Genomic DNA, 27,611 nt, shown 5'->3' with positions numbered 1-27,611 from the left:
TGGAACAAGGACATAGGCCAAGGAACTTGAGATAAGGATCTCTGGACTGGAGGGGGGGTGTCAATCCAGTGACGCTGTCCTCAGAGGGGACAAGAAGACAGACACTCAGGCCGGACTGGGGACGCTGGGCTCAGAGGCGTGTGAGGCCGCCCTGAGGACCCGAGGGCAGGTCAGCCGGCCAAGCAGCGCCAGGAGACACTAGCAGCCAGCGGAGCTACAGGGGCTGTGCCAGGGCTCTCCCCAGCGTCCCCAGAGGGAACCGACCCTGCTGGCACCTCAGCTTGTGACTTCGGCCTCCTGGACTCTGAGCCGACGCACCCGGTCGGTTGAAGGCCCCGGTCTCCCCAGGACACTGAGATCCCCCCACGGCGTCCGGACCATGGCCTGCTCTGGCGTCCACGACCACTGCATCCGGCATCAGCCTCTGCCAGGGTTCCCTGCCCCCCTGCTCTTGGGGTGCCTGCTCCTCCCCCCACCCGGCCACCCGGGCCACCCTTGAGGCCCACCCCCCCTTGCTGCCCCCAGAGGTGTGGGCCAGGCCCAGGGGTGGGGAGCCCGGCCCCAGCTCTGCTGACCAGCCTGGAGCCCTCGGAGGCCAAGGGCAGCTGTGTGAGATGGTGCCAGGTTTTCTCCTTAAATAAGCTGGATCAATGGCACAGACGTGCCCATTGGCGGCGGCGACGGGGAACAGGCTGAGCTTACACGCAGCAGCCCCGGCCTGGCTGCCCGCCCCTGACGGGGGAGGCCCTGTTTGAGGCCTCCCTGGGCTCAGAGGGGCTGCAGTATGGTGTTCACAGGGGGAGAGGGGGCACCTCGGAGGGCGAGCCGGTGCGGATCCCATTTACCTGCTCTCCAAGCTGCTCCCTCCAGGAGTGCACCTCAACCCCAGGGAACTCGATCGGGCCGAGGGGGAGCAGACCCCCCGATGCCAGCTCCAGGAGCCCCGGCTCACCATGAAATGCCACCGCCACGAGGCCGCGCCAAGCCCAGAATAGCCGTGACTCACGGCGGCACAGCCACCAGCTGGAGGAGCCTGGTTCACACGCAGCAGCCCCAGTGACTCACCCAAGCTCTTTTCTTTCCAAGTAATTTTTATTCCCCAGAAAGCAAACACCTGACAACAGGTACTTAAGGCCTCTAAACGCTATAATGAAGTTGCTCCCAATCCCACCTTGGGGAGCTTCTGAAGCCCCCAAGGAAGAGCAGAATGTGGGGCCGCACGGACCCCAGGGCACCGACCCCCCAGGACAGGCACCACTGAAATCAGGCGCCTGGGGCCAGGGGCAGCCCAGGGAGCGCCTGCCTCTGCCGAGGACGGGGCAACCCCGAGATGGGGCGTCACGGGTGGGCAATGCCGGGGCACAGTGCAGGGCCGGAGAGCGCACCCTGGGAGCCGAGAAGCAAGGGGTGTTCGGAGGACATTGCGTGGCCAGGGGCTCAGGTGCAGCACAAAAACCACCCCACCTCCGAACCGCCAAGTCCAACACCCCTGTGTCCCCCACACACCAGAAGCTGCTCCCCAGGCTCCTTTGGGGCAGCCCTTCTCCTGGTGCTGCCCCTGGGGTCACGATGACCCCCCGGGGGTGTCCCCACCCCAGACCTGTCTTCTGTCCCCCAGCATGGCCGGCATGGCCTGGACACCCCTCACTCCTCGTCCCTCCGAAGCCCTCTCCCCGTGGCAGCCTTGGGTGCTGGCGGCCTGTGGGGTGGGTGGGGGCTTCTGGGGAGTCTGCCTACTGGCCAGTGCCCTCTGCAGGAAGCCTCCTGACCCCACAGGCATGGTGTGTGACCTGGTGGCTCTAATGGGGTGAACGGAGAGGGCGGGGGGCTGGGTGGGAACGGGCAGTGTTCCCAACGCTAAGGGGCTGCTTCCTGGGCCCGGCCACGGCGCTGGGTTGCAGGTGCCTCGTGAGGCCTGGGAGACGGCACCAGGCTCTCAGGGTGGGTGCGGAAAGGCAAGGGCACGACGGGATGCTGTGCCCGCGAGGATGATGTGCCGGCTGTCACACAGCCCAAAGCTGGGGCTGCATCGCAGGTTCCCGGCCGATCCTGCTGGAGGGTCATTCCGCCCAGGAGAAGCTGGAATCTGCTGTGCTGTTCTGGCAGGGACCTGGGAGTCCCAGCAGAGCTGGCGCCATGGTGGTTTGGAGCTGCGTGGACCCCAGAAAGCCATGTTCTTAAACCTGATCCATTCCTGCGGTGTAAGTAGGACTTTTGATGAGGCAACTTCAGTTAAGGTGTGGCCCACCTCAGCCCGGATGGAGTCCTTTATAAACGGGATGAGTACAGAGAAAGCCACAGAAGCAAGAAGCTGAAAGCAGCAGAACTCAGAAGAGAAAGGGGAGAGCAGCAGACGCCGCCATGTGCCTGGCCACGTGGCAGAGGAGCCCAGGGTCGCCGGCAGCTGGTCTTTGGGAGAAAACATCGCCTTGATGATGTCTTGATCTGGACATTCTCACTGTCTCACACCGTAAGCTAACAAATTCCCACTGTTTAAGCTAACCCATCACATGGAATCTGCTTTGAGCAGCCTAGGAAACTAAAGCAGCCCCTAAATGACTCATGAGCACAGCTCTCAGATCGACAGGGGACGGGGGGTGCACAGCCAAAGCGACCCCACCCACCCCCACCCACACAGCGTGTTCCTGACGTGTCGGCCTCGGAGCAGGGCAGCCAGCCTCACATGCAGCCAGCCTCTTTCGCCTCGGGGACCGTCCCACATGGAGCAGCTGAGAAGCTCGCCTGGAGGTGTGGATGGGCACTGGGCAGGTGCCAGGCTGGCGTCAGGCAGATTAGACAGGTGTTGGGCAGATTCTGGGCAGGTGTACCTCAGCCACCCTGGCCTCCGGGGCACTGAGCTGAGAGGCTGCCAGTGTCTGTGCCACCTCCCTCCCAGCCCTGGGCTGCCCTCCTGCCTAATATTGTCATTTACTCAGAAAGGACTTTCAGGGTTTCATTCAGGCTGTAACCACAATTGGGTGACAGCTGCCTCGAAATGGCTTTCAAATCTCCCCTTTCTCTCACTGGCTGGAGACTCACTGAACTCAGAAGGCCACACGGGACAGTATTTCCTGAGTCCTCTGTCAGCAAGCCCATTCCTTTCTCTCCCCCTCCCCATGCTCGGGAGTTTTGGGGAGCGGGGAGTACTTTGCTAATGTGCTTTCCCCGTGAGTGGCTGAGAAACATGCCACCGAGCACCGCACCTTCCTCCGGGGTCACCTTTTCCCATCATCTCACGCACACCCACAGGGTGCTGCAGCCCTTGGAAAGCAGACGTTCCCGCCGGGAGCGTGAGGTGCCGCCGGCCTGTGGATTCTCCCCGTGCGGGATACTGATTACGTGCTTCAACTTGGCGGGCCTGGGCCGGGGGACCGGATCCGCCCCTGGGGAGGGTGGTGGGCACGGGCGGTAGCGCCCTCCACAGCCCCCCAGGCCTGAGAAAGTGGAGCCGGATGCAGGCCCCATTTCCTCACCCAAAATATCTTGCCCCATGTTGGGCGCCAGGAAGCTTGCCAGAGAAAACCGCCCCCCTTATCTTGCCCGCCACCCCCGTTGCCAGAGCAACTCCCGCCCCTTTTTCAAACAACCCCCGCCCTCTATGCCAGCCTATATAACTGGTGCTCACCCCTAATAAACGCTCTTGGCTTTACCCTCCTGAGAAAAGCGTCCTGCCTGTTTCCTCGCGCCGCCCTCCACACCTTGCACGCCACCGCCGGGAACCTGGCCAAGTCCCCCGCCTCGCCCTCGCCTCCGGGAAAGAGCCCCCGCCGCCGGTACCCTCCAAGCAACGCCGAGAGCCGAGGGTTCAGCAACCGGCCGCTCTCCGACGCAGTAGACGCGACCGCATCCCCGGACCCGGGGAGTGCTCCCGGCAGCGGGTGAGGGTGCTCCGCGGAGGTTTCTCTAACTGATGGGCTCTGAGCTCCGTGCCCTCCACCACACCCGCGTCAGGCCTCCCGGGGGTCTGTCGCCACGCCCCTGGCATGGCTGCCTTCCCTCCGCGTCCCTCACGGCTCCCCCCGGGCACTGTCAAGGGCTGGGGTGGGGTCAAGCCCAGGAAGCCTCTCTCACCCACAGACGGCCAGCTCCAGTGTCCTCGGGTCTTCCTCGGGGTTTTCACCCTCTCGTGCCGAGGCCCTCACGGCCCCTTCTGAGCTGCCTCTTCCTTCGTCTCTGAGGGATGTTTCCTGAGCTGCTCAGCAAATGCCATGCAGCGGGTCGGCTTAGAACAGCAGGAATTCATTAGCTCGTGGTTTTGAGGCCAGAAATCCAAACTGAGGCATCAGCAAGGTGACGCTTTCTCCCTGGAGACTGTGGTGTCCTGGGCTGGCTGCGGCCGTGCTGGGTCCTGGGCTCCTCCGTCACACAACAAGGCACACAGTGGCGTCTCCTGGCTCCCCCTTCTCTCCCGGGTCCCGCTGATGTCAGCTTCTGGCTGCTCCCTCTCTGTCTCTCTCTCTCTCCGTCTCTCTCTCAGTTCCATTCTTCTATAAAGGACTCCAGTAATAGGACTAAGACCCATCCTGATTCACTTAACTGAAGTCCCCTCATCAAAAGGTCCTACTTGCGGTGGGTCCCACCCCCAGGAACAGATCAGTGTCAGCACATGTCCTGCTGGGGTGCACGCAGCTCCAAAGCACCTGTTCTGGTTTGCTAATGCTGTGGTTTTGCAAAACACCAGAAATGGATTGGCTTTTATAAAGGGGGTTTATTTGGTTACAAAGTTACAGTCTTAAGTCCATAAAGTGTCCAAGGTAATGCATCAATAGGGTACCTTCACTGGAGAAAGGCCATTGGCATCCGGAAAACCTCTGTTGTCTGGGAAGGCACATGGCTGGCATCTTTCTTTGCTCCCAGGTTGTGTTTCAACATGGTGGGCTCCAAAATGTCTCTTTTAGCTGCAGCTCCTCTCCAAAATGTCACTTTCAGTTGCTCTGAGTTCCCTCTGTGAGCTCTTTTTATACGACTCCAGTGAACTAATCAAGACCCATCCTGAGTGGGCGGGGTCACATTTCCACGGAAACATTCAATCAAGAGGTCACACCCTAATCAAAGGTGTCGCTCACAGTTGATTGAGTCACTTCTCCATGGAAGCTCTCAATCAGAAGTTTCCAACTAATCAAAGTCTGCCCCCACCAGACTGCACCAAGGAAAATGGGGGACATATTATATACAAACCAGCACATCACCTTACGGATCTCTCCACCTGCACAGGTAACAGATGGAGTCAATTTTGCTGGGCACAGTTGCCGTCTACTCTTGGTCCAGGCCCATCCCTTCTTGCATCTCTGGCTACCCCACGTCTGCAGAGGCCCCCACATGGCAGGATATCCACCCCCACAGGCTTGCTCTGCTCAGGGCTGGGGACCCACCCCAGGCAGCCCCCAGCCCGGCCTGGACCGGGCTGCACACTGACCCACGCGCTGCTGGAGGGGCTGGCAAAGGGGGCAGGACTCGCTCCTCGGGCAGCAAGGGGACGACAGCACCCAGCCCCGCGCCCCCACCACTCGCGTGTCCAGCCAGGAGCCGCCTCCTCCCCTGCCCCTCAGGCTGCCCCCTCCCTGTGGTTATGCCAGAGCCCAAAAACAGGGAGCGAAAGACTCAGAATTAAAGGAACATCACAGTCAAAAGGCAAAACGTCCGCCAAGGGCAACAAGGAAATCACCGGGATACAACAAGGAAATCGCGCCGAGATGCCCCTGGGCCCTGCAGTGGGTACAGCAGTTCTGGGAGGGGGGCTGCAATTCCTGGGATTATAAACAATGTCATCGGAGCTTATGAAATAGCTCGGGGGGATCTAACTTTGGCGATGCTGCGACTCCACTGAACTCTCGATCTGTGACCCCCGGAAGCCCCCCCGCAGCGGCCGCTTCTGCACACGCCAGTCACTGCCCTGGGAGAGCGGCCTGGGCCTCAGACTGTCGGGGATGGAGCACGTTAGGGGGCAGGTGCTGCTCCCCTCCCCATCTCACAGGTGAGGGAATTGGGGATCGGGTGAAGCGGTCCCCAGGCCCCCTCACTGCAGCCCTCATCCCAGCCGGCAAAAGGCAGAGCCCAAGTGAGGCCAGAAGAAAACCACAAAGGAATGTGTAAAATCACCTGTGTTCACCGAGGGTTTGAGTTCATATCTGGAGTCAACAGAATGAAAATAATCATTGGGAAATCTACCATAACAAAAAGAAACTTTAGTGAAATAGCTGATTATCAAAATGTCAATAGCCATTGTACATAAAACAAAACCACTTAGAAGATCTAATGGAAGAGAAAACCCTTTGACAAAAGTAAAATGAACTAAAATGCCTTGGCAAAACCCAAGAGAGGATAGACACAAGAGGGGACTTGAACAAATGGAAGGACAGACCGTGTCACTGGACAGGGACACTGAGCATCACAAGGACGTGACCCTCTCCTAAGTTAATCTGTAAATCCAAAACAATCCCAAGAAAAATACCATCAGGTTTTACGTGTTTTTTTTTTTCCCTGGAGTGGACACGTCGGCTATATAATTCATTTGGAAAGACAATCAAGCAAAAATATCCAGAAAATTTCTTAAAAAGAAGAGCAAGGAGGTGGTATCTGTCAGATATGAAAACATATTACAAAGCGTAATTAATAAAAACAGTGTGGTTCTGGAGCACGGAGGGGCAGGCAGGCCACGGCAGCTGAAGAGAAAATCTAGAAGCAGACCCAACAGTGTAAGGAAATTTAGCATATCATAAAGGCAGCCTCTCAAATTTATGGGGAAAATGAACTTTTTAGTAACAGGTGTTGGGATAACGGCATAGCCATATGAAAAAAAAAAGATAAAATTTGATCCACTCCTGACATTATAAGCCAGAATAAATTCCAAATGGATGAGAGTTTTGACATGATAAATGAAGCATAGAAATGATAGAAGACACAGGTAAATCCCTCTAAAACTGGAAGCGGGCAGCATTCCTAACTGTGGCTGCAAATCCAAAGGCAATAAGGGAAAGGATTAATAAACGTCCTCATACGAAAGGAAAGACATTTTACGTGGCAAAAACACAAACCACAATTGCAAAATTAATACCAAAGAGGACAAATATCTTTCAACTTATATCAGAAATAAAAGGTGAATATCCTTAATATATAAAGAGCCTCTAAAAGTAAAAAAGGCCTCCAACCCAACAGAAAAATGGGCAGAATCTATGATGAGTTCTCAGAAAAAGAGAAGCAGAAGGGCGTCACCATTTTTAAAGATGCTTGGCCCTGCGAATCTCAGAGAAACGCGAAGTGAAACCAAGCGAAATGCCACTTCCCACCCAACAGGCTGGCAAAAATCCGAACACCCCGCAGCGTGGCCTGGGCCGGTGTACGGGTGCACAGCACGGCCGTGCCCTAGGGAGGGGGTTGGCCGTTCCTAACACAGCAGATCTGTGTTTGCCCTCTGACCCTGGGCCCCACTCCTGGGCCTGCTGCCCCACGGGACCGGGACACCCAGGGCTTACGATACACTGGGGCTCAGTGCTGCAGGGGCCTCAGCAGAAACCACTGAGTTGGGAATCTCGGGGTGGGAGACGATCCTGGGGTTGTCTGGGGGGGCCCGAGGCCGTCACAGGGTCTGTTCTAGTTTGCTAATGCTGCCGGAATGCTAAACACCAGAGATGGATTGGCTTTTATAAAAGGGGGTTTATTTGGTTACACAGAGGCCGTAAAGTGTCCAAGGTAACACATCAGCAATCAGGTACCTTCACTGGAGGATGGCCAATGGTTTCCAGAAAACCTCTGTTAGCTGGGAAGGCACGTGGCTGGTTCTGCTCCAGAGTTCTGGTTCCAAATGACTTTCTCCCAGGACGTTCCTCTCTAGGCTGCAGTTCCTCAAAAATGTCACTCTTAGTTGCTCTTGGAGTGTTTTTCCTCTCTTAGCTTCTCTGGAGCAAGAGTCTGCTTTCAACAGCCATCTTCAAACTGTCTCTCATCTGCAGCTCCTGTGCATTCTTCAAAGAGTCCCGCTTGGCTGTCGCTCCTCTTCAAAACATCACTCACAGCTGCACTGAGTTCCTTCTGTTTGTCAGCTCATTTATATGGCTCCACTGATCAAGGCCCACCCTGACTGGGCGGAGCAACACCTCCATGGAAATATCTCATCAGAGTCATCACCTACAGTTGGGTGGGGCGCATTTCCATGCAAATCTAATCAGCACCAAAACGTCTGCCCCACAAGACTGCATCAAAGAATATGGCTTTTTCTGGGAGACATAATACATTCAAACCAGCACAGGGTCCTATAAGGTCCTAAGACTAGGCGGGAGGGTCAGAGTCAGGATTTGGGGGTGGAAGCAGAAGTTGGAGTGATATGGGGCCACCAGCCGAGGAATGTGGGGCCTCCAGAGGCTGGAAAAGGAAGGAAAGGGGTTCTCCCCGGAGCTGCAGGGGAGCACAGCTCTGCTGGCAGCAGGATTTTAGCCCCGAGGGACCTGTTTCGGGGCTACAGATAACACATTCGTGCCGTGTGAGCCCCTCGGCCGTGGTCACTGTGACAGCAGAGGCAGGAAGCCCCTCAGTGCAGCCCTTGGCGAGTGTCCCGCTGTGGAAGGCCCGACTGAGGTTGCTTTCTGTGGCGGGAGCCGCGTGAAGGGCAGAAATCCTGTTACGTGAGAAAGCAAGGGGTGTGGAACAGCCACTTATTTAGGAAGCCAGTTGTATGAATAGACTAAACAGAAATCAATGAGATGTAAATCAAAATATTTTTAAAAAGATATTTCTGGAAGGGAACAGTGGAGGAGTGATGGAAGCTAGGCTTTTCTGAATATGCCTTATTTTATAGATTCGAATGTGGAGCTGGGCAAATATCATACATTCAATTGAACTGAATTTAAAAGGCAATTGCTAAAAATGGAAAGAAAACAGATAAACCCGATCGTGTATCAAGCTGGCGGGACAGTCGCACAGAGAGGAGCTCCCAGTGACTCGGTAGCCAGCGGCTGGACCCCCTGGCCGGCCCAGGTCCGTCCACCACGGAGACCTGGAGACAGCGGCCACTCACCGGGAGCCGGGAGCCACCCTCGGGCCGGGTCAGGTCCTGAGATGTCACGTGGACAAACGGCTGAGAGACGAGCTGGTCTGGGAGTCCGTCACAGTGGCAGGCGCAGGTGCTGCCCAGGACGCCAAGGAGGTCGGAAGGACTTGGGGGGGAACGTGAGGTGCCGAGGATGGGACGGTTGAGCGTCGATAATAAAACTACCAGTGCACTGATGGCCGCGAGTGTGCACAAAGCCCACGGCTAGCTCAGCACGGCTCTGGGAGTTGAGACGCTGCGAAGGGACCAGGTTTTCATGTGGAAACTGTTGGATGAGAGGAAAGGGAAAAGCCTTCGTTCCCTTTTCTACAGGAGCTGTGCCTCGAAGATGCTCTACACAACCGTAACTGACAAGAGGAAGTTTATTTTCAACCATTCCAGTTAATAAAGAGGAACAAGTGAGAGAATGAGAAGGGCAGCGTTTTGGCTCCTAGGGGTCAAGAGGTCAGCAGTGATCACCGACGCAGAGCGAGGCAGACACGGCGAGTCCCGGCAGAGGGCCCGGACCCCGACGGCGGACCCTCACCACAAAGCAAACCTGAGTCAGAAAAGCCTCCTCCCGTCGGCCACAACCTCCAGAGGGACGTTCACATGACACAGCGTGACACAGTTGGCAAAATCCAAGTGCTGCACACGCTCCGGACAAACCACCAACCCCCCAACAAACACATCGCCAGAGAGAGCCGGAGCCAGAGCCGGAGTCCATCGACCAAAGGAGGCTTCAGGGACACGGAGCCGCTGCGCCTACGGGCTCAGCTTCTGGTTCAAAGAAACACGGATTACAGATGTCTGACCGGTTACGGACCATCGGGGGTGTGCAGACCCTGACGAGATGTTTGCTGATGTCTAGGGATTGTTGTTAACTGTCTCATGGTGGGAAAAAATGCTGCGGCCATGTTTAAGAAGAGACGCCCGCTGGCGTGTTTACGGGTGAAACGATCCACTCTCTGGGATCCCGTGTGGGGGCGGCGGGGAGGGGGTTTCTGCTGAAACCGGATTGGAGTGACGTGGTGACTGCTGGAGCTGGGGGCTGGGGGCTCCTTACACTCCTTTTCTGTTTGTGTTTATTTTGGGCATTTTTTCTTGATAAAAACATTTTAAAGAGGAGCTCCCAGCCGTGCCGCTGTGGCCAAGCCCTGCGGAGGACCTGGTCACGGAGGCCGTTAGCGCTGGGTCCTGCGGGGACCGAGACACTGGTGGCCCCAGGTGGGGCTGACGAAGGCCGCTGGGGGCTGCCAGCCTGTGTCACCAGGAGGTCAGGAACCCTGAGCAGGCCCGGGGACCCCGGGGACCCCACGGCTGATGAGGAAGCCGAGGCTCGGGGAGCAGGCACCTCCGGAACCCGAAGGGACAGCTTCTATCCCCGCCGGCCGCTCCTGCCGTCCCCACAGTAGTCGGCCTCCACGTGGAAACCCTTCCCACCCCGGGCCGGCTCCTCACAGGGCAACCAGGGGCCCGCCCCACTCCGGCCCGCTCTGGCCTCGGGAGCTTCAGGAGCAGCCGGCTGTGGGGGACATGGGAGCCGGGCCGTGAGCGCTCCCCACCTCCAGCCAGTCACAGAGAAAGGCCTGAGCGAAGCCGGATGACCCCACGATGCACCCAGCAGCGTCACCCGCAGTCGGCCCCTCAGTAGCATCTGATAAACGAATGTCTGTTTGATTCCTGACTCCATGGGGGGGCCTCTGGGCCGGCTCCTGGTTCCTGGGCATCTACAAAGGCAGTTCGGAAGCAGAAGGATGCTGGGGCGGGGGGCAAGCTGGGCACAGCTGCTGGGCAGGCCCTGGTGGCCATCAGGGTCCCCGGAGGCCATCAGGGTCCCCGGTGGCCGGTTCCTGGCTTCGCCCCTCTGTGGCACGGGACCTCAGAGCAGCCCCAGCCTCACCTGGATGGGTTTCCCCAGGGTAATACGGGGAGGAGGCGATGCCCCAGGCCCTGCCCTGTCCCTGCCACGGGGACTGGCCGCCTCCCACAGGCCTCACCTCTCTTCCTGACCTCTCAGGGCATCCGCCCTCGTGTGCCCTGTGCCCTCGGCTCTCCGACCAGCGCCTCCGGCCTCCCCTCACCGCCCCGGGGCCTGGGCCCTTTGAGCCTCAGCATTTCCCTGCCCTTCAAAGCCACCTGTGGTCCCACAGCCGGCACACCCCGGAGCCTGAGAGGTGGCCCCCAGCCCTGACCTCCCTGTAGAAAAGGCTGCCCATGGGCCGAGCCCCAGCAGGAGCCACAGCATGGATGCTGCCTGGAGGGCCACCAGCAGCCGTGGCAGCGGCCTCCTTTGACAACTGGACAGGGAGGAGCGGTGGCCTCCTGGGGGGAAGCTTAGGGACCATGCATGGGGCCTGGGAGACAGCACCCTGTAGGAGACACACCAGTCCCCCCACCCAATGCCATGGCCACTGCAGCGTGAACCTGAGCAGAGAAGCTGCTGAGCGCTCCAGACCCCTGACAGCCCCACGCAGGCCTGGCTGGCCCCCTCAAAGCACTCCTGGGCCCCACAATAGGGCCAGGCCTGGTCGTGTGAGATGGGGTCCAGGGGCCCATCCGACCGGTGAGGACCCCAAAGTCCCACAGTGGATGGCAGAGGCAAGGGGCTGGTTCTGTCCACCTCTGTCCCCCTCCTCCGGGTCCCTGCCCCTCTGCGGAGCTCCCAGGACTGCTCCATCCACCGGGGACCTGGGAGTGCCACCTGCACATCGCCAGGGCACCCCAGCTACCAGCCCCCCCCACGCCGGGGTGCACCTGTGGATGGGGTGAGGGGTCGTTGGTAGGCCCCGCCCACTCGACCGCAGGACATCACGGGGCCTCCGAGGTCCAGGGCTGAGACCCGCCTCAGTGCGGAGCTCGCAGGGCCTGAAGGTCCGTGCAGCCCCCCAGCCCCCACCCCCAGCCCACCCTGGACAGAGGACCCCAGCTGCGCCCAGGGCCACCCATCGCCCCAGGCCGGTCCTTTTCAAAGGACATTTTCAAACCGCCAGGGTCACTAGGTCACCTGCTTAACTCCCATTAAATTTGCTTACAAATAAATGGTCCTTAAGAGAACCCTGGGCCTCTCCCCACAGTCCCGGCAACTCTCTTCACTAGAGCCCTGTCCACCAGGCCAGCCCCGAGAAAGTCCAGGGCCAAGCCGGGAACCTGTGGAGCTTTTTCTTCCAGGTACTATTGGTACTTGAAAGTAAAAATAATAATAAAAATGAAAAAAAATTAAAATGTCCCCAAAAGCTGAGTTTGTGCATCGGGAAAGCCTTCTGCCAATCAGCCTAAGAAGGGGTAGTGACAGTGTCCCCTGCGGTCAGCCACACCGGGAGGGGCCGGAGGCGGCTGGAGACCACCGGCTCCCACGGGAGACCCCTCCTCAGAGAGGGGAAGGAGCCGAGCCTGGGCCTGCACTCGGCCTGAAAAAGTTAAAATGCAAAGCCCACCCAGGTCTGAGGAGTGGGCCCAGATGGAAAGTTCCAGTCAGGGACAGCAGCAGCCAGGGCAGCCCTACGTGGCCAGGAAGGCGTTTTGCACACCCGCGTGTCACGTCGGCACCCAGGCACCCTCCGGCCCCCCGCGGGCCTGGGGTCTCCGGCCAGGCTGGCTGCCCCTGGGGTCCCCTCGCCCAGTCAGCTCTAGGGAACAGGACACCAGCTCGCTCGGCCAGCCCAGCCCACGGTGGGAGCCGCCCCGGGAGGAGCCCCGTCCGACCTCGAAGCCCACCCTCTTCCCCGTCTCTGGCTCAGGGCACGTCCCCAGAGGAAGGCCAGAAAGTGCCGCAGGCCCTGCTCCCCCCACACTGCCGCCCAGCACGTGAAGCTGCCTGAGGGGTGCCCGGGCACACTCAGGCACACTTGGGCACACTTGGGTACACTCAGGCACTCTCAGGTACACCCGGGCACACTCAGGTACACTCGAGCCCCTGCAAGTAGCCCGCGCCGTCCAGGCCGAGTCCAGGGGCCACTTCCCGCAGCACTGCAGTGAGCAGCCCCCAGGTCCTCATCCCTGTTTCTTGGGGAAACGTGACCAGTTCATCAGGAAGTGGGGGGGACACAGCACACCCCAAATCCACCAGCTAGTGCCTGTTCGGGGACGTCTGCTCAGGGTATACCCTTGATGTGGGGGCTTCATGCCCCTCCCAAGAGGCCAGGGGCACCAGCCAGCTCCCACCTGCTCCCTTTCAGCTCCTCAGGATGAAGGCTGGGGTGGGGGCACAGGGACGGGTGGGTGCCCCAGCTCCTGTGCACCCCATGTACCCCTACACCCCCCAAGTCCCCTGTACCCCTGTGCCTTCTCCACCCCCTGTGCCCTCTGCGCCCCCTTTCTTCCCCACTGCCTGGATTTCTGGCTCTCCACCCAGGTCCCCGGCCCCCTTCGCCCCTGGCCAGCGGCACCCAGGGGAGCCCCTCAACCATCCCTGGCAGATGGGGCGAGCAGAGGCCGTGCGGCTGGGTCCGCAGCCCGGGGCTGTCTGGGGGAGGGGGAGGGCAGCTGGGGCTCCCTGGGAGAGGGGGCCAGAGGGGCGGGAGGGCGAAGGGGCTGTCGGGCGGGGCGGCTTCCGGGGGAACTCAGCAGGGAGGGGCCGGGGAGGGGTCAGAGGAGCGGCAAGGGGAGGCATCTTGGGTGTGGGGGCCTGGGGTGGGGCTAGTGGAAGGCATGGGGCCCTGAGTTCTCTCTGTGGACCCCTCACCTGCACCACCGGTTCTCAGCCAGGAGTTCTCAACTGGGGCAATTGGGCACTTTGGTTGCCACACCTAGGAGGTAGCCTGGCATGCAGGGGACGGAGACCAGGGGGCTGCTGGACCTCCCCGGGTCCCGTGCTGGCCCTCCCCGCCCTAACGCAGCCGCACCGAGGCTGAGGAGCCCTGGTCTGCCCTGGGCCTGACGCTTCACCTGGGTGCCGGCTGGGGAGGTATGGTCACCTGACCCCGTGGGTGCAGGGTCAAGGCCGGAGAGGACAGAGTGGCCGCGCTCCCCCATCGGCCACCACGGGCTCAGGGCTCAGTCCTGGGACTCCTGACTACCAGGCCGCTTAGCACACCAGAGTTCAGCTGGACACTGGACACCTCCTTGCACACGTGCAAACTGAGGAGCTGACCAGTGACCACCTGTGGTTGCTGAATCCGCCCTGAGCCTTCCTCTGGGTGTGGCCACTGAGGAGTGAGCCTGGAGGATCCGACTGAACCAGGCGGCCCTGGTCTGGGGCGACTGACGACCCCCGCCTTGCCCTGGAAGTGCCTTGCACGCCCATCGTTGCTGACCAAACTGCAGCCTGCAAGCAAGGACTGTGGAGCTGAGGCTGTGGTCCTCGTGGCCATGTGTGTACAGTGAGGTATCAGGAGAGGGGGCCGAGAGGCGAAAGGCGGGCCCTCCCCCGCCGCCGGGGCCCACAGCAGACGTGCAGGAGCCAGCACCCGGCGCTCCACTGTTGGCAGTGGTGTCCTTGGCATTCCGACATCAGGCTGTGAGCTCGGGGTCCCCCGGTCCCACTCTGCAGGTGGGCCGGCCTCTGGGTGGGCTTCCTGAAAGCCCCTTGGCAAGTTCTATACTCTGGGAATCTTCACTCTGGAATTTGGTCATAAAAGTGACTCAGCTCCCGGGGTTCCACGTTTCTTTTGGGGGTGCTAAAAATGCTCTAAAATTAATGGTGGTGACATTCACACAACTCTGAGTATACTGAAAAACAGTGAATTGTATACCCTGAGTGCATGAATCATACGGTATGTGAATTATATCTCAATAAAAAATAAACAAAAGAGGCTGGCAATACTGAAAAGCAGCCAACAGCGCCCCATGCCGGGCTGAACTGAGAGAGGCCACCTGTCAACAGCGCTGCCCTGGGTGGTGGCCCTGGAGGTGGAGAGCATCAAGGGGCGGGCTGCAGGCAGAGCTGGCCCCAGCAGCCTGGGGAGCGAGGGACCCAGGACACAGAGCTGCCGGCCAGTCCACACCCCAGGACTGGCTGCCTGGAGCTCCCCGCAGCCCAGGCCACTCTCGCCAGCAGCGTTTCCATGTAAGAGATGCCTGGTCTCCTCCAGAAAGGGCCTCTCTTCTGGGTTTGCAGGGAGGGCCGCAGGCCCAGCCGAGGTGTCACAGCAACTGGCCACAGCTGGTCTACTGTCCCTGAGGCGTTGCCGTGGCGATGGCTCCTCTCAGCCGCAGCAGCTGGGGTCACCACGCAGGCTCCACGGGCCGGGAAGCCCCAGGCCTGCGCTGCCCCCAGCCTCCAGGGCGGCCTGCGGATCGGGGCTCAGCGGGGCGAGCCGTGGGGTGGGCTCTGTGACCCTCAGCCCTGGCCCCTCGCCTCTGAGCCCCCAGAGTCTTCTTTGCGGCCTCAGCCCCTCAGTGGCTTTCTGTGAGAGCCAACAGCGGGGGGCGAATGTCTGCCCCCGGCCAGTCCCAGGGGACAGAAAAGGGTCCCCAGGGCCTCACGGCTGGAGAAGAGCCTCCGTCCCCGCTGGACTCTGCGGCAAGCCTCCTGGCCGGCCTGGGGACACCTGAGGTGGTCAGCAGTGGAGGGAGGGGCCGTGGGGGTGCTGCGCAGGTCCCCATGGAGGGAGGGGGTGCGCAGAGGAGGCCAGCGCGGCCAGCCGAGAGTGGGGGGCCCCGCGCAGAGCCCGGCATGGGGCAGGGTGGCGGCGTTGGGGAACAGACTGCTACAGGTGCAGGGAACTCGCCTCTACCCCTCCGGGCCGACCTGAGCCGTAGGAACAGGGGCAAGGAGGAGAAGGCGGGCTTCTGCACTCAGGGTGGATACTCCGCCACCCTTCCCGGGGGTCCCTGTCTTGGGGGCCGCCTTAACACAGCACCACAAGGTAGACTAAAACAACAGGGTTCATCGTGTCCCGGTGATGGAGGCAGGGGTCCAAAACGAAGCTGCCAGTGGGCAGGCGCCCCGAAGGCTCTGGGGGGCCGTCCCCGCCTCTGCCCCACTGCCACACGGCTGTCTCCCCTCTGCCTGTGTCCGAGTGTCCTCTCCGTCTAAGGACACCTGTCCACCGGATTGGGGCCCCCCGACCCCAGCCTGGCCTCCTTTAACTTGTCTACATCCCTCTGCAATGACTTGTTTCTAAATGAGGCCACAGTCCGAGGGCTGGGACCAGAGCTTCGACGCAGCCTGCTGGGGACACAGGGGACCCCACGGCACGTGGTCACCACAGCCCTGGAGAGGTCGGCGGCCCTGAGAGAAGCGGCAGGTCCGGACCCAGCTGGCCACGACGCCCCACAGCGCAGGGGGGCCCCGGGGGACAGAGCTGCCAGCCCGGGGCTGAGTGCGTCCCCAGACGGAGCAGGGCTCCCCTCCCCGCCCGGCGCCATCCCGGCTCCCAGCAAAGTGCAGAGCGCGGAAGCCGGCGGCTGGGACCCAATTTCCCGGATTAAACACAACCGCAGTGGGCGGGCTGGGAGGAGGCGGGGGGCGGGCACTGCGGCCTTCGCTTCCCCCACCCTGTGGGACACGAGAGCGCGCAGGGGTCTCCATCACGCCGACAGGCTCCACGAGGGGGCGGGGAGGGGTGCTTGGCAGAGACGGAGCTCTGCTTTTCTCCAAGTCTCAGCCGTTCCCACCTGGATGCCCTGTCCTGGACTTATTCTGTCCACCACTGACCAGGACAGAACCGGGGGAGGACAGGAGGTGGGGGAGGAAGAGGGGGGAGGAGAAGGAGGGATGGGGAGGGGGTGAGGGAGAGGAGGAAGGGGGGAGGAAGGGGAGGGAAGGGATGGGAGGGGGAGGAAGGGGAGGGGGAGTAGGGGAGGGAGGGGAGGGAGGGGGAGTGGGAGGGGAGCCCCTTCCTGAGTGTGCCCCAGAAAGCCCTGCTGGAGCCTGGAGTGGCCTGGAGCCCACCCGCACCCCGGGCCCTTCTGGAGGCTCCAGGATGAGGAGGCAGGATCCTGGTCCTGGGTGTCAGCAGGGCTGGCTCCTGGGACCCGGCACCCCCAGGCCACTCCTCCTGGGGGCCACCCCATCCCTCCCAAGGCGTCAGGCACCCCCCAGTCACCCCCCGGAGCTGCTGCAGGAGGAGCAGCCGGCCAGAGGCCCTTTGCTCAGAGGCTGCCCGAGGGCACCGGGCTGTGGTCGGTGCTGTCTCGGCCCCACCCCTGCGCCAGGTGACTCGGGCGCCCAGACCCCGTGGAGGAGGCTGCGGAGGGCAGAGGGGCCGACGGGCAGTGCCAACCCTCCCAGCTGTGAGCCCGAGCGGGCGTCCCGGGCCAGCCTTCCCTTTCGTCTTCGCCTCACGCTCACCCCCCACCCCTGGCCCCTGACCTGGCTGCCCCAAGCTCCTGACCGCCTGACCCTCCATTACAGGAAACCTTCCGCTGACTTCTGCCCTCACTAAGACGTCGCTGGGCCTTCGCTCACTACCACCAGCTTCAACAAGGCCCGCAGGCTGGTCCCTTCCTCAGCAGGAGCTGGGGGAGCCCACGGGGGTGACCCCGACTTGGCGCCCGGCAGGCCTTCCGGCTGGGAATGAGCTTCCCACGCAGGGCTGGAACTGGGCTCTGCCACCAGCCAGCAGCCAGGGGCGGCGAGTGGAGAACCCACTTCCAGAAGCTTCCACCCTGAGGGAGGGGCAGCCACAGGCTACAGGGCCGGGTCTGGACAGACACACAGACGACTCTGCACGTTCACGGGCCGCAGGCAGCAGCCCACTCACTGTCAGTGCCACTCGAGGGGTGGCCACCGAATCAGTGCCTCTTCTGGTGGTCCCCCAATAAGGCTGACCCCCTGCAGACCCTCCCCTGTGGGGATGCCGAACGGACAGAACTGGGAGCGCCACTGTCACAGCTGTGGACGCAGCTGAGATGAGGCTGCACAGTCGGTTCCCACTGCACACACCCAGCTCCCCTTGCTCAAGTTGGGGTGCATTCCCGAACCCTTGCTCCTCCACCCGTGGGGTCACCGCCCCGGCAAGGGGAAGCAGCCGTGACCAGAACCCAGGTCTGGGACAAGCCCCATCCCCCAACCGTCCCAGACCCCAAGCCGGGGACGTGGCCAGAGGCCCCCAGAGGCCCCCGAAGGCTACTGAGTCACCCCAATTAGGGAGCAGGGCGCAGCCCTCCAAGTGAGCTGCCACTTGCATCCGAAAGCAAAACCAGGGGCAGGGGCAGGGCCCGGCGGCTTCCCTGTGGCCACCCCCATTCCTGGACACGGCGGCCACAGGGCTTTCCAGAGCTAAGAACCAGCTGGAGGAGCCGGGGTCTCCACTCTGTGGCCACTGGGTGGGGGACAGGTGACACCCCCAGCAGGGTGGGGTGAGGATGACATGGGGGCCAGGGACAGCAGGGGCCAGGGGCAGCAGATGCCTGAGGTGAGCCAGGTCCTCTGCCTCCCCCAGCCCCGGGTGGTCTTTGCCCACGGAGGTTCCTGCCTGCCCGTCCCCCCATGTGCAGAAGTCTCCCACCACCCCTCTTCTGGCCTGTTTTCTGAACACCTGGGTGGCCCCAGCGAGGGCCCCGAATTAGCCACCCCTCCTGAAACCCCATCACGGCTGGTGTCCTCCACTGCTGGGGGGCAGGCTCTGCCAAGACGCACCCCCCGCCTGCCCCCATCTCACTCCTCCCCCTCCCCCACCACCCTCCCCCATCCTCCCTCCCCTCCCCCATCCTTCCCCACGCTGCCCCATCTCACCCCTCCCCCTCCCCCACCACCCTCCCCCATCCTCCCTCCCCTCCCTCATCCTCCCTCCCCTCCCCCATCCTTCCCCACGCTGCCCCATCTCACCCTCTCTCCTTCCCCTCCCCCTCCCCGTCCCTCCCCCCCCACCCCGGGGCCCTGGGAGCAGAACCTGCCTTTCATCCAGGAGAAGCCAGGAGGGAGGAGCCGCCCCGGCAGCCTTCCCGGCCTCAGGAAATCTGGGACCATGTCCCTTACATCAACCTCTTTTCCCTCTCTGGGAAAACTGCAGGTTATCTCCTGACACCGAGAATGTTAAAAATAATCTCTCCTTAATGCATAAATAACAGCGCTCTCAATGCACCACGCAGAGCGCTCATTCACTAGCACTCACAGTCACTCCCAGCCCTGGGTAACAGAACGCCGCAGTCACGCGTGCTCCGTCGAAATGGGGGTGGTCAACGGCGCTCAGGGGCCCTGGGACGAGCTCGGCAGCAGCACAGTCCTTTAAGGGGGGCCGCTGCCCCCAGCTGCGCAGGGGCAGACCTCCCGGAGGCCCAAACCGCGTCCACTCCAGCGAGCCACCTGGGCAGCGCCCTGGCAGCTGGTTTTTATCTTCTTCGAGCCCCTTAAGCCCTCTTCCGAGTTAAAATCACCCCCAATCTCTAGCCATTACAAAGCAGAATCAGGAACTCAGAGCTGGACGAGAGAAGACAAAAGCCAAGCCGTGGACTCTGGTGCCCACTGCCGGGCGCCTGCTGGGAGGACACGGGCCCCACCGCCCCGCACTGGACGGGACGCATCAGCCACGGCCCCTCCGCGGCCCGACGGCACCGAGAATCACCAACTACGATGAGAGCTCAGAGCTCGCTGAACCGCACTCGACGTGCACTGACCTTCGGATACACTGTCATACAGCCTGTAACTGTGACAGTTACAACCGCTGAACCGGAGCCCAGAGGCTCTGATGTTTCGCTCTGTTGCTGTAACCGAACAGCTTCGTGATGCTCTCGTGACCCTGGACTCGTCTTGTTCTGCAACTTAACAATTATGACGCCGTGCACAGCCCCTTTAAAGTTTATTAACAAAGAAACCCGAGCCAAGTCACCCCAGCCCTCCCTCCTCGGCTAGGCAGGGCCCGTTCTAACCAGAGCTGGCCCACCTGACGCACAACAGCACAAAACTTGAACCCACAGAACCTGCGCCTCGCTGCAATGCTGAAACTCACGCCCACATCGGATTGAGCCTCCGTTTTCCCTACCTGAGCCCTAGGACCGAGCATGAAGCTGTCTGCGCGTGCGCCATAAACAGACCACCTCTAATCGCATCATCGCAAACCACTTCCTCACTAACCCGCCTGTACCTAGGCGCTCCAAGACCCCAGAAGCTCCCCAGCTCGGGGTCCACAGCCCAGGCCTGCCAGCTCCTGTCCTTGCATCGCACTTGGCAATAGAAGTTCTATCTCCGTTGGAAACCCTGGTGTCGCAGATCGGCTGTGACGCGCGGCGGGCAGCGAATCCACGCTTTATCCAGCACCACCATCACCGCAAACCCTTGAGGGGTGGGACACAGCAGGGCCTTTCAGGATGGCCCCCGGCTCCAGTTTCAACTGATGCTATTTTGCACATGGCCTCCGAGGGCTCCCAAGGAGCCGGCTTAGCTCACAGGGGCCACGGGACCCTGTGTATCAGCAGCCCCTCCCCAAGGAACTCCTAAATGGGCTCCTTTCAGGCAGTGTCACGACCGTAAGGAGCTGTTCAAGGCGTACGGGTCTGTTCCAGGTAGATCGGGCCTTGGTGTGAGGGTGAGCCTGCGCCAGGCTCTTGGGCTCTGAATGGTGACAGGGTCCCCACAGAGCGTGGTGGCTGCAGCATCTAGAGGAGCTCCAAGACCCCCAAGGCCCTAGAATGCTCCAAGGTCCAGAGTCCAGCCCCTTCTGGGCTCCTGCAAGCTGTGCGAAACACTTCTGGCCTCCCCGCCAGCCCAGCGGCCCAGCCCAGAGGCGCCGGCTTCTCCAGAGGCCAGAGGAGCAGGTGGGCCGAGGCCACAGCTTGTCCTGCACTCACAGGTACCCCCGGAGGCCCCACTTACCTTGCCGAAGCTGCCCTTCCCGATGGCCCGCAAGATCTGGAAGTGGTCGAAATTCACTGCAGAGCAAAACAAAGGGACCCTGGTGAGATGGGTGGAAAGGCCCCTGCACTCAACAACCCCCCAAACTCGAACAGTTCCCTCCAAACTTAAACAATCCCCCAACTCAAGCAGCTCCCCAGCACCCGCCGCCACCTCTGTGGAAAGCCCCTGCAGCCCCCTGCAGCCCTCTGGACAGAGGGTCAGTTGTGGCTAAAGGCTGAACCCAGCTCATGTCCAAGGTGGAGAAGGGCCCTGAGCCAAGGCAGGAAAGGGGTTCTGGGGCCCCAGGCGGCACCCCCTTCCAGACTCATTAAGCCCATCATGCTCATTTTGGGTGAAGACAGGCCACCCCAGGCCGCAGACTGGAAGGATATGGGCTGTGCAAACAGGGCACCCGGAGCAGCCAGACTCGGCTCAGTTTCAGCCCCAGTCACCCTGGCAACTCCCCATCTGGAGGCTGCCCCCCACCCCTAGAGACCCACAAGCAGGCTGGCCCCAGAGGCCGACTCTAACAGGGCCTCCCTTGGCTCTGGGCAGCAGGGCAGGGGTAGCACCCACCATGGAGGCTGGCTCAGGTCAGCACCGGGAGGTGGACGCTGGATCCAGCAGGGGACTTTGCTGGGCGAGCCTCGGGGGAAACTGAAAACAGTTTCACTGATGACCAGCAGAGGAAAAGACCCTGTGATCAATCTGTGAATTGGTGATCAATGAATCAGCCATCAATCAGTGAATCAGTGATCAATGAGTAATTAGTGCTCCGAGGATCAGTGACCAGTCAATGAATCTGTGATCAGTGAATCGGTGGTGCAGTGGGCTCCAAGGGCCTCCTCCACTGTCCTCGGAAACTCTCTGCAGAGTTTCCCACGAGGCCCCTGGGAAACCACACAAGTAATTACTTCTGTTGTCTCCGCCGACGGAATCCTGCCAGGCGGCACCTCCTGAGAAAACAGATCCTTCGAAATCACAGCTTTCCCACTTGTCACAGCGCTCCTGGAAAACTCCCTGCCCCGGCCATGTACACCCGTGTCCCCCAGTAAACCTCAACCCAGAATGAATGGAAAGGGGTTTGTGTGCATTTGGGTTTTAACCTGGGACACTCGACACGTAAGAGGGGGATTCCCACAGTGTCATCTGCGTTTCCCCTCTGCCTTACTCGTCAGTGTGCCTGGAGGGGTTCACCAAGGGCTGGGGCCCACCTCACCCTCGGAGGTCCGGGCTCCTGTCCGCTGACTTCCAGCCCAGCAGGGACCCTGGCCCTGAGTGCAAAGGCCCTGCCCCATGACAGATCCACCATGTCAGCCCTGGGCCCAGGTGCTGTCTCCAAGAGGACCCATCAGGGAGGGCTGGACGATGAGGGTACCGCACTGTGCAGAGGAGAGGATGTTGCTCCAGACCCCAGGGCCGGGGCACCAGCGAGAGGGGGTGTTAGAGCCCAGGCCCAGCCAGGACCTCCCCCAGGAGCTGCCCCGTCCCCTGCCCCGTCCTCCCTGCACACATGGCCAAGCCTGGGCAGCCACCTGGGAAGACTCCAAAGGGGCAGCCGGACAGTCTGTGGCTACGGTGGTCAGTCATTTAGCCCCAGGGGGGCAAGGGGGCCCCAGAGAAAGCAACAACATGGAGACCCTGACTATTCAGTGGAAGGTTTAAAAGGAACATTGCACAACTGCAAAATGCTCAGTTATGGAGAATTGTGTGGGATACTGGGCAGTCTACAGGGTCAGGGGCCGTCTGTGGGTCAGGGGCTGTTTGCAGAGTCGCAGGTGGTCTGCAGGGTTGTGGGGTGGTCGGCAGAGTCAGGGGGGCTGCTCTGTCCCCAACATGCCCAAGCCCAGTAGAACTCCAGAAACCCTGGCCTTGGGGGACACACTTGTGGCCCCTCTGAAAATTCTTCCCTTCTAGGCAGAAGCCCAGGAGCCCTCTCCCCCAAAACAAGTCCTGTGGCTGCCAGAGATAAGCACCTGCCCAATAGCCTGGGCCACCCACAAGCACCCAAGGTGACACTTCAGTCCAAAGAAGGCGAGAGAGAGGACTGTGGGAAGATGGCAGAGCAGGATGCTCTAGGAAGTGGTCCCTCCACCAAAACAACCATTGGACTGGTGGGGACTGTCTGGGAAACCACTTGGGTACTCCAGAGGCCAGTGGAGCACTGCAGCATCAGGGAGCACGTACAGCATCGGGGAGCACGATGCAGCATCGGGGAGGAGCAGGAGGAAGAGGCTGGTAAATCATGTTAAATTCTGGAGACTCCCACCCACCCCACAGCGGCTACATTCCCCACCCCCCAACTTCTGGGGGAAAGAGCAGTGGGAACTGCTGGGGCCAGGGTGAGCTCTAAGGACCGAGTCCTCCAAACCCCGAGTGTGTGGTGTGATACCCAGTCTCTACCTTTGATCATCTACTCCAGATCTCTGGGGACCACCTTGGAGGGTGGCCGTGGTTCCAGCCCCCCTGGGGCAGAGGCAGCAGAGGAATCTTAAAGACAGTAAACTTCCTCAAAAATACAGGAAACAGGAAAAGGGCTGCATTCCCTGGGTAAGCACTGAACTAAGAAAACGCAGCTTCAAAAGCCGTAGAAGAAGCCCTAGCACCCTGCTGGCCCCTCCCCCGCCCTCTCCAGCCTGCCCTCCCACTGGGGATCCCCGGCCCTGTGCACATACTGGGGTGCACGCATGTCGATGCCAATCTATTAAGGGAAGTCTGAGAAACTGCGGGGGACTTGTCTCAGGTTCACCCTTCCAGAGGTCTTCCTGAGGGCAGACAGGCAGCCTGCAGACAGCCGGGACAGTGTGAGAAACAAGTAAGGTGAAGTGGCCTCGGGAAAGGACACCCTGCATTAAGTCACTCAAGAGAGCACCCAGGAGACGGAGAAAGGCTATTGCAAAGGGGGTAGGGAGGGCATTTGCTCCAACTGCTATCGTCTGTAAATGGGGAATCCCTAAGACCTCTAGCGAGCATAAGCCCAGGAAAAGAAGCAGGGTCTGCAGCTCCACACAGGTCCAGGTCAGACAGAGAGGACCCTGCGTTTCACATTTGCTTTGGGCTGATCCTCCTGAAGGAAGGGCTAAGCTCTCTACGAGACCAACAGCCAGGGCAGAGCCAGTGTGCAAACACAGTGAGAGGAGCTCTTTACCTTGGTTTGTTGGTTTTGATTAGCTCCTGGCATTCAAGAAAATCCCTGTTATATCACTAGCTGGATACAAACTTAAGGAACAGACACCTTAGGAACTAAATCCCAGAGTTAACACTTTAAAATATTCAAAAGTATGCTGTGCAACAAAAGGTGACAAGACAAAGAGATAGGAAATGATGGGTCATCCAAAGGAAGAAGATAAAAGCCCAGAACCATCAATAAAGAGTACCAGACATCAGACTTTTTATATAGAAACATTTAAAAAATGATCCTTAATAATGTCAGGGAGATAAAGGAAAACATGGAGAAAGGACTAAAAGATATGAGGAAAAAGTGAATGAACAATATTGGAATCTCTTTGAAGGTCTCAATAGGAACCAAACAGAAAAACAGGAATTGAAGACCACAATAAGGGAAATGAAAAATTCCCTAGACAGTTTCATCAGCAGATTGGAGGTGGCAGAAAAAAGAATCAGTGTCCTCAAAGGCAAGACAACTGACACGATTCCAGCCAAGAAGCAGAAATAAAAAGAATAAAAAAGAATAAACATAACCTAAGAGACTATAGGATGCCATCAAGCAAACCAATATACACATTATGGGAGTCCAAGAAGGAGAAGAAAGAGAACGAAATGGAGCAGAAGCAATATTCAAAGAAATAACGGCAGAAAACTTCCCAAATTTAACAAAGAACATGAATATGCCATTCGAGAAGCCCAATGAAACAAACAATAAATCCAAAGAGAACCATGCCCAGATACATAGTAAGCAAACTGTCCAATGCCAAGGACAAGGAGAGAGTTCTGAATGGTGCAAGAGAAAAGCAATGAGTTATGTACAAGGGAATCCCAATAAGATTAAATTCCAATTTCTCATCAGAAACCATGGAGGCAAGAAGGCAATGGTACAAAATACTTAAAGTGTTGAAAGAAAACAATTGCCAACCAAGAATACTGTATCCAGCAAGACTTTCTTTCAAAAATGAGGGAGAGTCAAAGAGGAAATACAAACTGCTAAAAAGCACATGAAAAGATGTTCATCTTCACTAGCTATTAGGGAAATTCAAATCAAAACCACAATGAGATATCATCTCACACCTATAAGAATGGCTGCTATTAAACAAACAGGAAACTACAAATGTTGGAGAGGATGTGGGGAAATAGGAACATTTATTCACTGCTGGTGGGAATGTAAAATGGTACAGCCACTGAGGAAGACAGTTTGGTATTTCCTCAGAAAGCTAAATATTAAGTTGCCTTATGACCAAGCACTTCCGCTACTCGGTATATACCCAGAAGATCTGATGACAGGGACACGAACAGACATTTGCACACCGGCGTTCATAATGGCACTATTCACAATTGCCTAAAGATGGAAACAACCTAAGTGTCCATCAACAGAGGAATGGATAAACAAAATGTGGTCTATACGTACATCGGAATATTATGCAGCATTAAGAAGGAATGAGGTCCTGAGGCACAGCAACATGGATGAACCTTGAGGACATAATGCTGAGTGAATACGTCAGACACAAAAGGACAAACATTGTATGATTTCACTATTATGAACTAACTAGAAAATGTAAACTCAGAGTCTTAAAACAGAATATAGGGGATCTAGAGATAAACAGAAGCTCAAGAAGAGGGAGCGGTTACCTAGTATGTACAGAATTTTTAATGAGGTTGATCTCAAATGTTTGGGAATGGATGGAGTGAGGGAAGCTCACAATTGGGATTCTAGGTAATAGGGCCGTAGTGCAGGTGAATTTGATCAAAACGGGTTGTTAGAGTCTGTATGTCACTGACTAACACAACAAATAGAAATAAGTTCTTGCACAAACTACTACAAATATACATGACTTGTGCAGAATTGATATGGGGAAAATTTACCTATTGCAAGCTATGGGCTATAGTTAACAGTAATATATTAATATTCTTTCATCAACAGTAATAGGTGTACCACACCAATACTAGAAGTCAATAATAGGGGGGTGCTGGTTTGGAGCAGTTATGTACCTCAGAAAGGGCCATGTTCTTTTCATCCATTCCTGTGGGTGTAGACCTATTATGGGTGGGACCTTTTGATTAGGTTGTTTCAATTGAGATGTGACCTACCCATTCAGGGTGGTTCTTAATCCTTTACTAGAGTCCTTTATGAGAGGATGAAAGGCAAAGACATCTGGAGAGAGCTTAGAGAGACAGACACCCTGAAGATGCTATGAGAGAACCCACAGACACTCAGAGAGGAAGCCACTGGAATCAGAAGCCGAAAGCAATGAAACCCAGGAGTGAAGGGCCAGCAGGTGCCAGCCATGTGCCTTGCTATCTGACAAAGGAACCCCAGATGCCAGCAGCCTTTCCTCAGAGAAGGTATCCTCTTGTTGATGCCTTAATTTGGATTTCCACAGCCTTAGATTGTAACTTGTAACTTAATAAATCCCCATTGTTAAAAGCCAACCCATTTCCGGTATATTGCATTCTGGCAGATTTAGCAAACCGAAATGAGGGATCAGGGATATAGGGTTTGGGGTTTTCTTTTTTGTGTCTAGCTGATATTTTTCTCTTTGGAGCAATGACAATGGTCTAAAATGGAGTGAGATGATGATTGCACAACTAAGTGATGATACCATGAGACAATGATTATATACTTTGGAAGGAATATACAGTATGTGAATATACCTCAATAAAATACTCAGATTCAAAATAAAAAGAAAAAATTCCTCTTGTATACGTTTCCACAAAAAAACATTTTTTAATTAAAAAAAAATATGAGGGAGAGTTTAAGACATTCCCAGATAAACAAAAATGGGAGGCGTTCATCACCATAAGCATGCCCTACAAGCATGCTAAAGGGAGTTCTTAACACTGAAAGGAAAGGACACTAGACAATGGATCAAAGGAGCATAAAGAAATAAAGACCTCCAGTAAAGGTAGCCATCTGGGTAATTATAAGTGCCAGTACCACTGTATTGTATTTTTTGGCATGATTCCACTTCCTACTTCTTACAGGTGTTAAAATGCAAATGCATAAAAAGTAATGATAAGTCTATGGTTTTAGACATACAATGTGAAAAGATAATTTATAACAAATGCAAAAAAATGGTTGGGGTGGACAGAGGGGTATAGGAACAGTATAGATACATGCTATTGAAGATAAGTTGGGATCAAATCTAATATGATTGCTATAGATTTAGGATGTTACATTTTAACCCCAAAGTAACCACAAAGAAAATATGTAAAAATATATTCAAGAAGAAATGAGAAGGGGCTACAAATGGTACACTACAAAATCAAATAAATATCAAAAGTACACACTAACGGAAGAATTGAGGGTCAAAAACTGTACAAGACTTAAAAAGACAAAATACAAAAATTGCAGAAAAAAGTATTACATTATAGGTGTTACTTTAAATGTGAATGGATTGAACTCTCTAATCAAAAGGCAGAGATTTGCAGAATAGAAAAGCAGCACATAACCATATGCTATTACAAGAGACTCATCTTAAATTCATAGACATAAGTAGGTAGAAAGTAAAAGGCTGGAAAAAATATATACCATGCAAGTACTAAACAAAAGAGAGCTGGGGCAGCTAGAAAAATATCAGATAAAATAGACTTTAAGTCAAAAACCATTATGAGGGACAAAGAAGGTCATTAAATACTGAGAAAGGGGTCAATTCAACAAGAATACATAACAATTATATAAATATATGCACCTAACAG

At 57.6% G+C, this 27,611-nt stretch overlaps 1 protein-coding gene across 1 annotated transcript in view; it reads right to left on the bottom strand.

Moving 5' to 3' along the window:
- STK32C (serine/threonine kinase 32C) overlaps nucleotides 1-27,611 on the bottom strand; it is an 89,578-nt gene that overhangs the window by 19,311 nt on the left and 42,656 nt on the right. Inside the window, exon 2 of the mRNA XM_037805131.1 lies at nucleotides 20,721-20,776. Within this exon, the coding sequence (XP_037661059.1) occupies nucleotides 20,721-20,776 (56 nt within the window). The remainder of the gene's footprint in view (nucleotides 1-20,720; nucleotides 20,777-27,611) is intronic.

This window comes from Choloepus didactylus, chromosome 15 (genome assembly GCF_015220235.1).
Source record: "Choloepus didactylus isolate mChoDid1 chromosome 15, mChoDid1.pri, whole genome shotgun sequence".
Taxonomy (NCBI): domain Eukaryota; kingdom Metazoa; phylum Chordata; class Mammalia; order Pilosa; family Megalonychidae; genus Choloepus; species Choloepus didactylus.
This window is presented reverse-complemented; position numbering and strand designations above follow the sequence as displayed.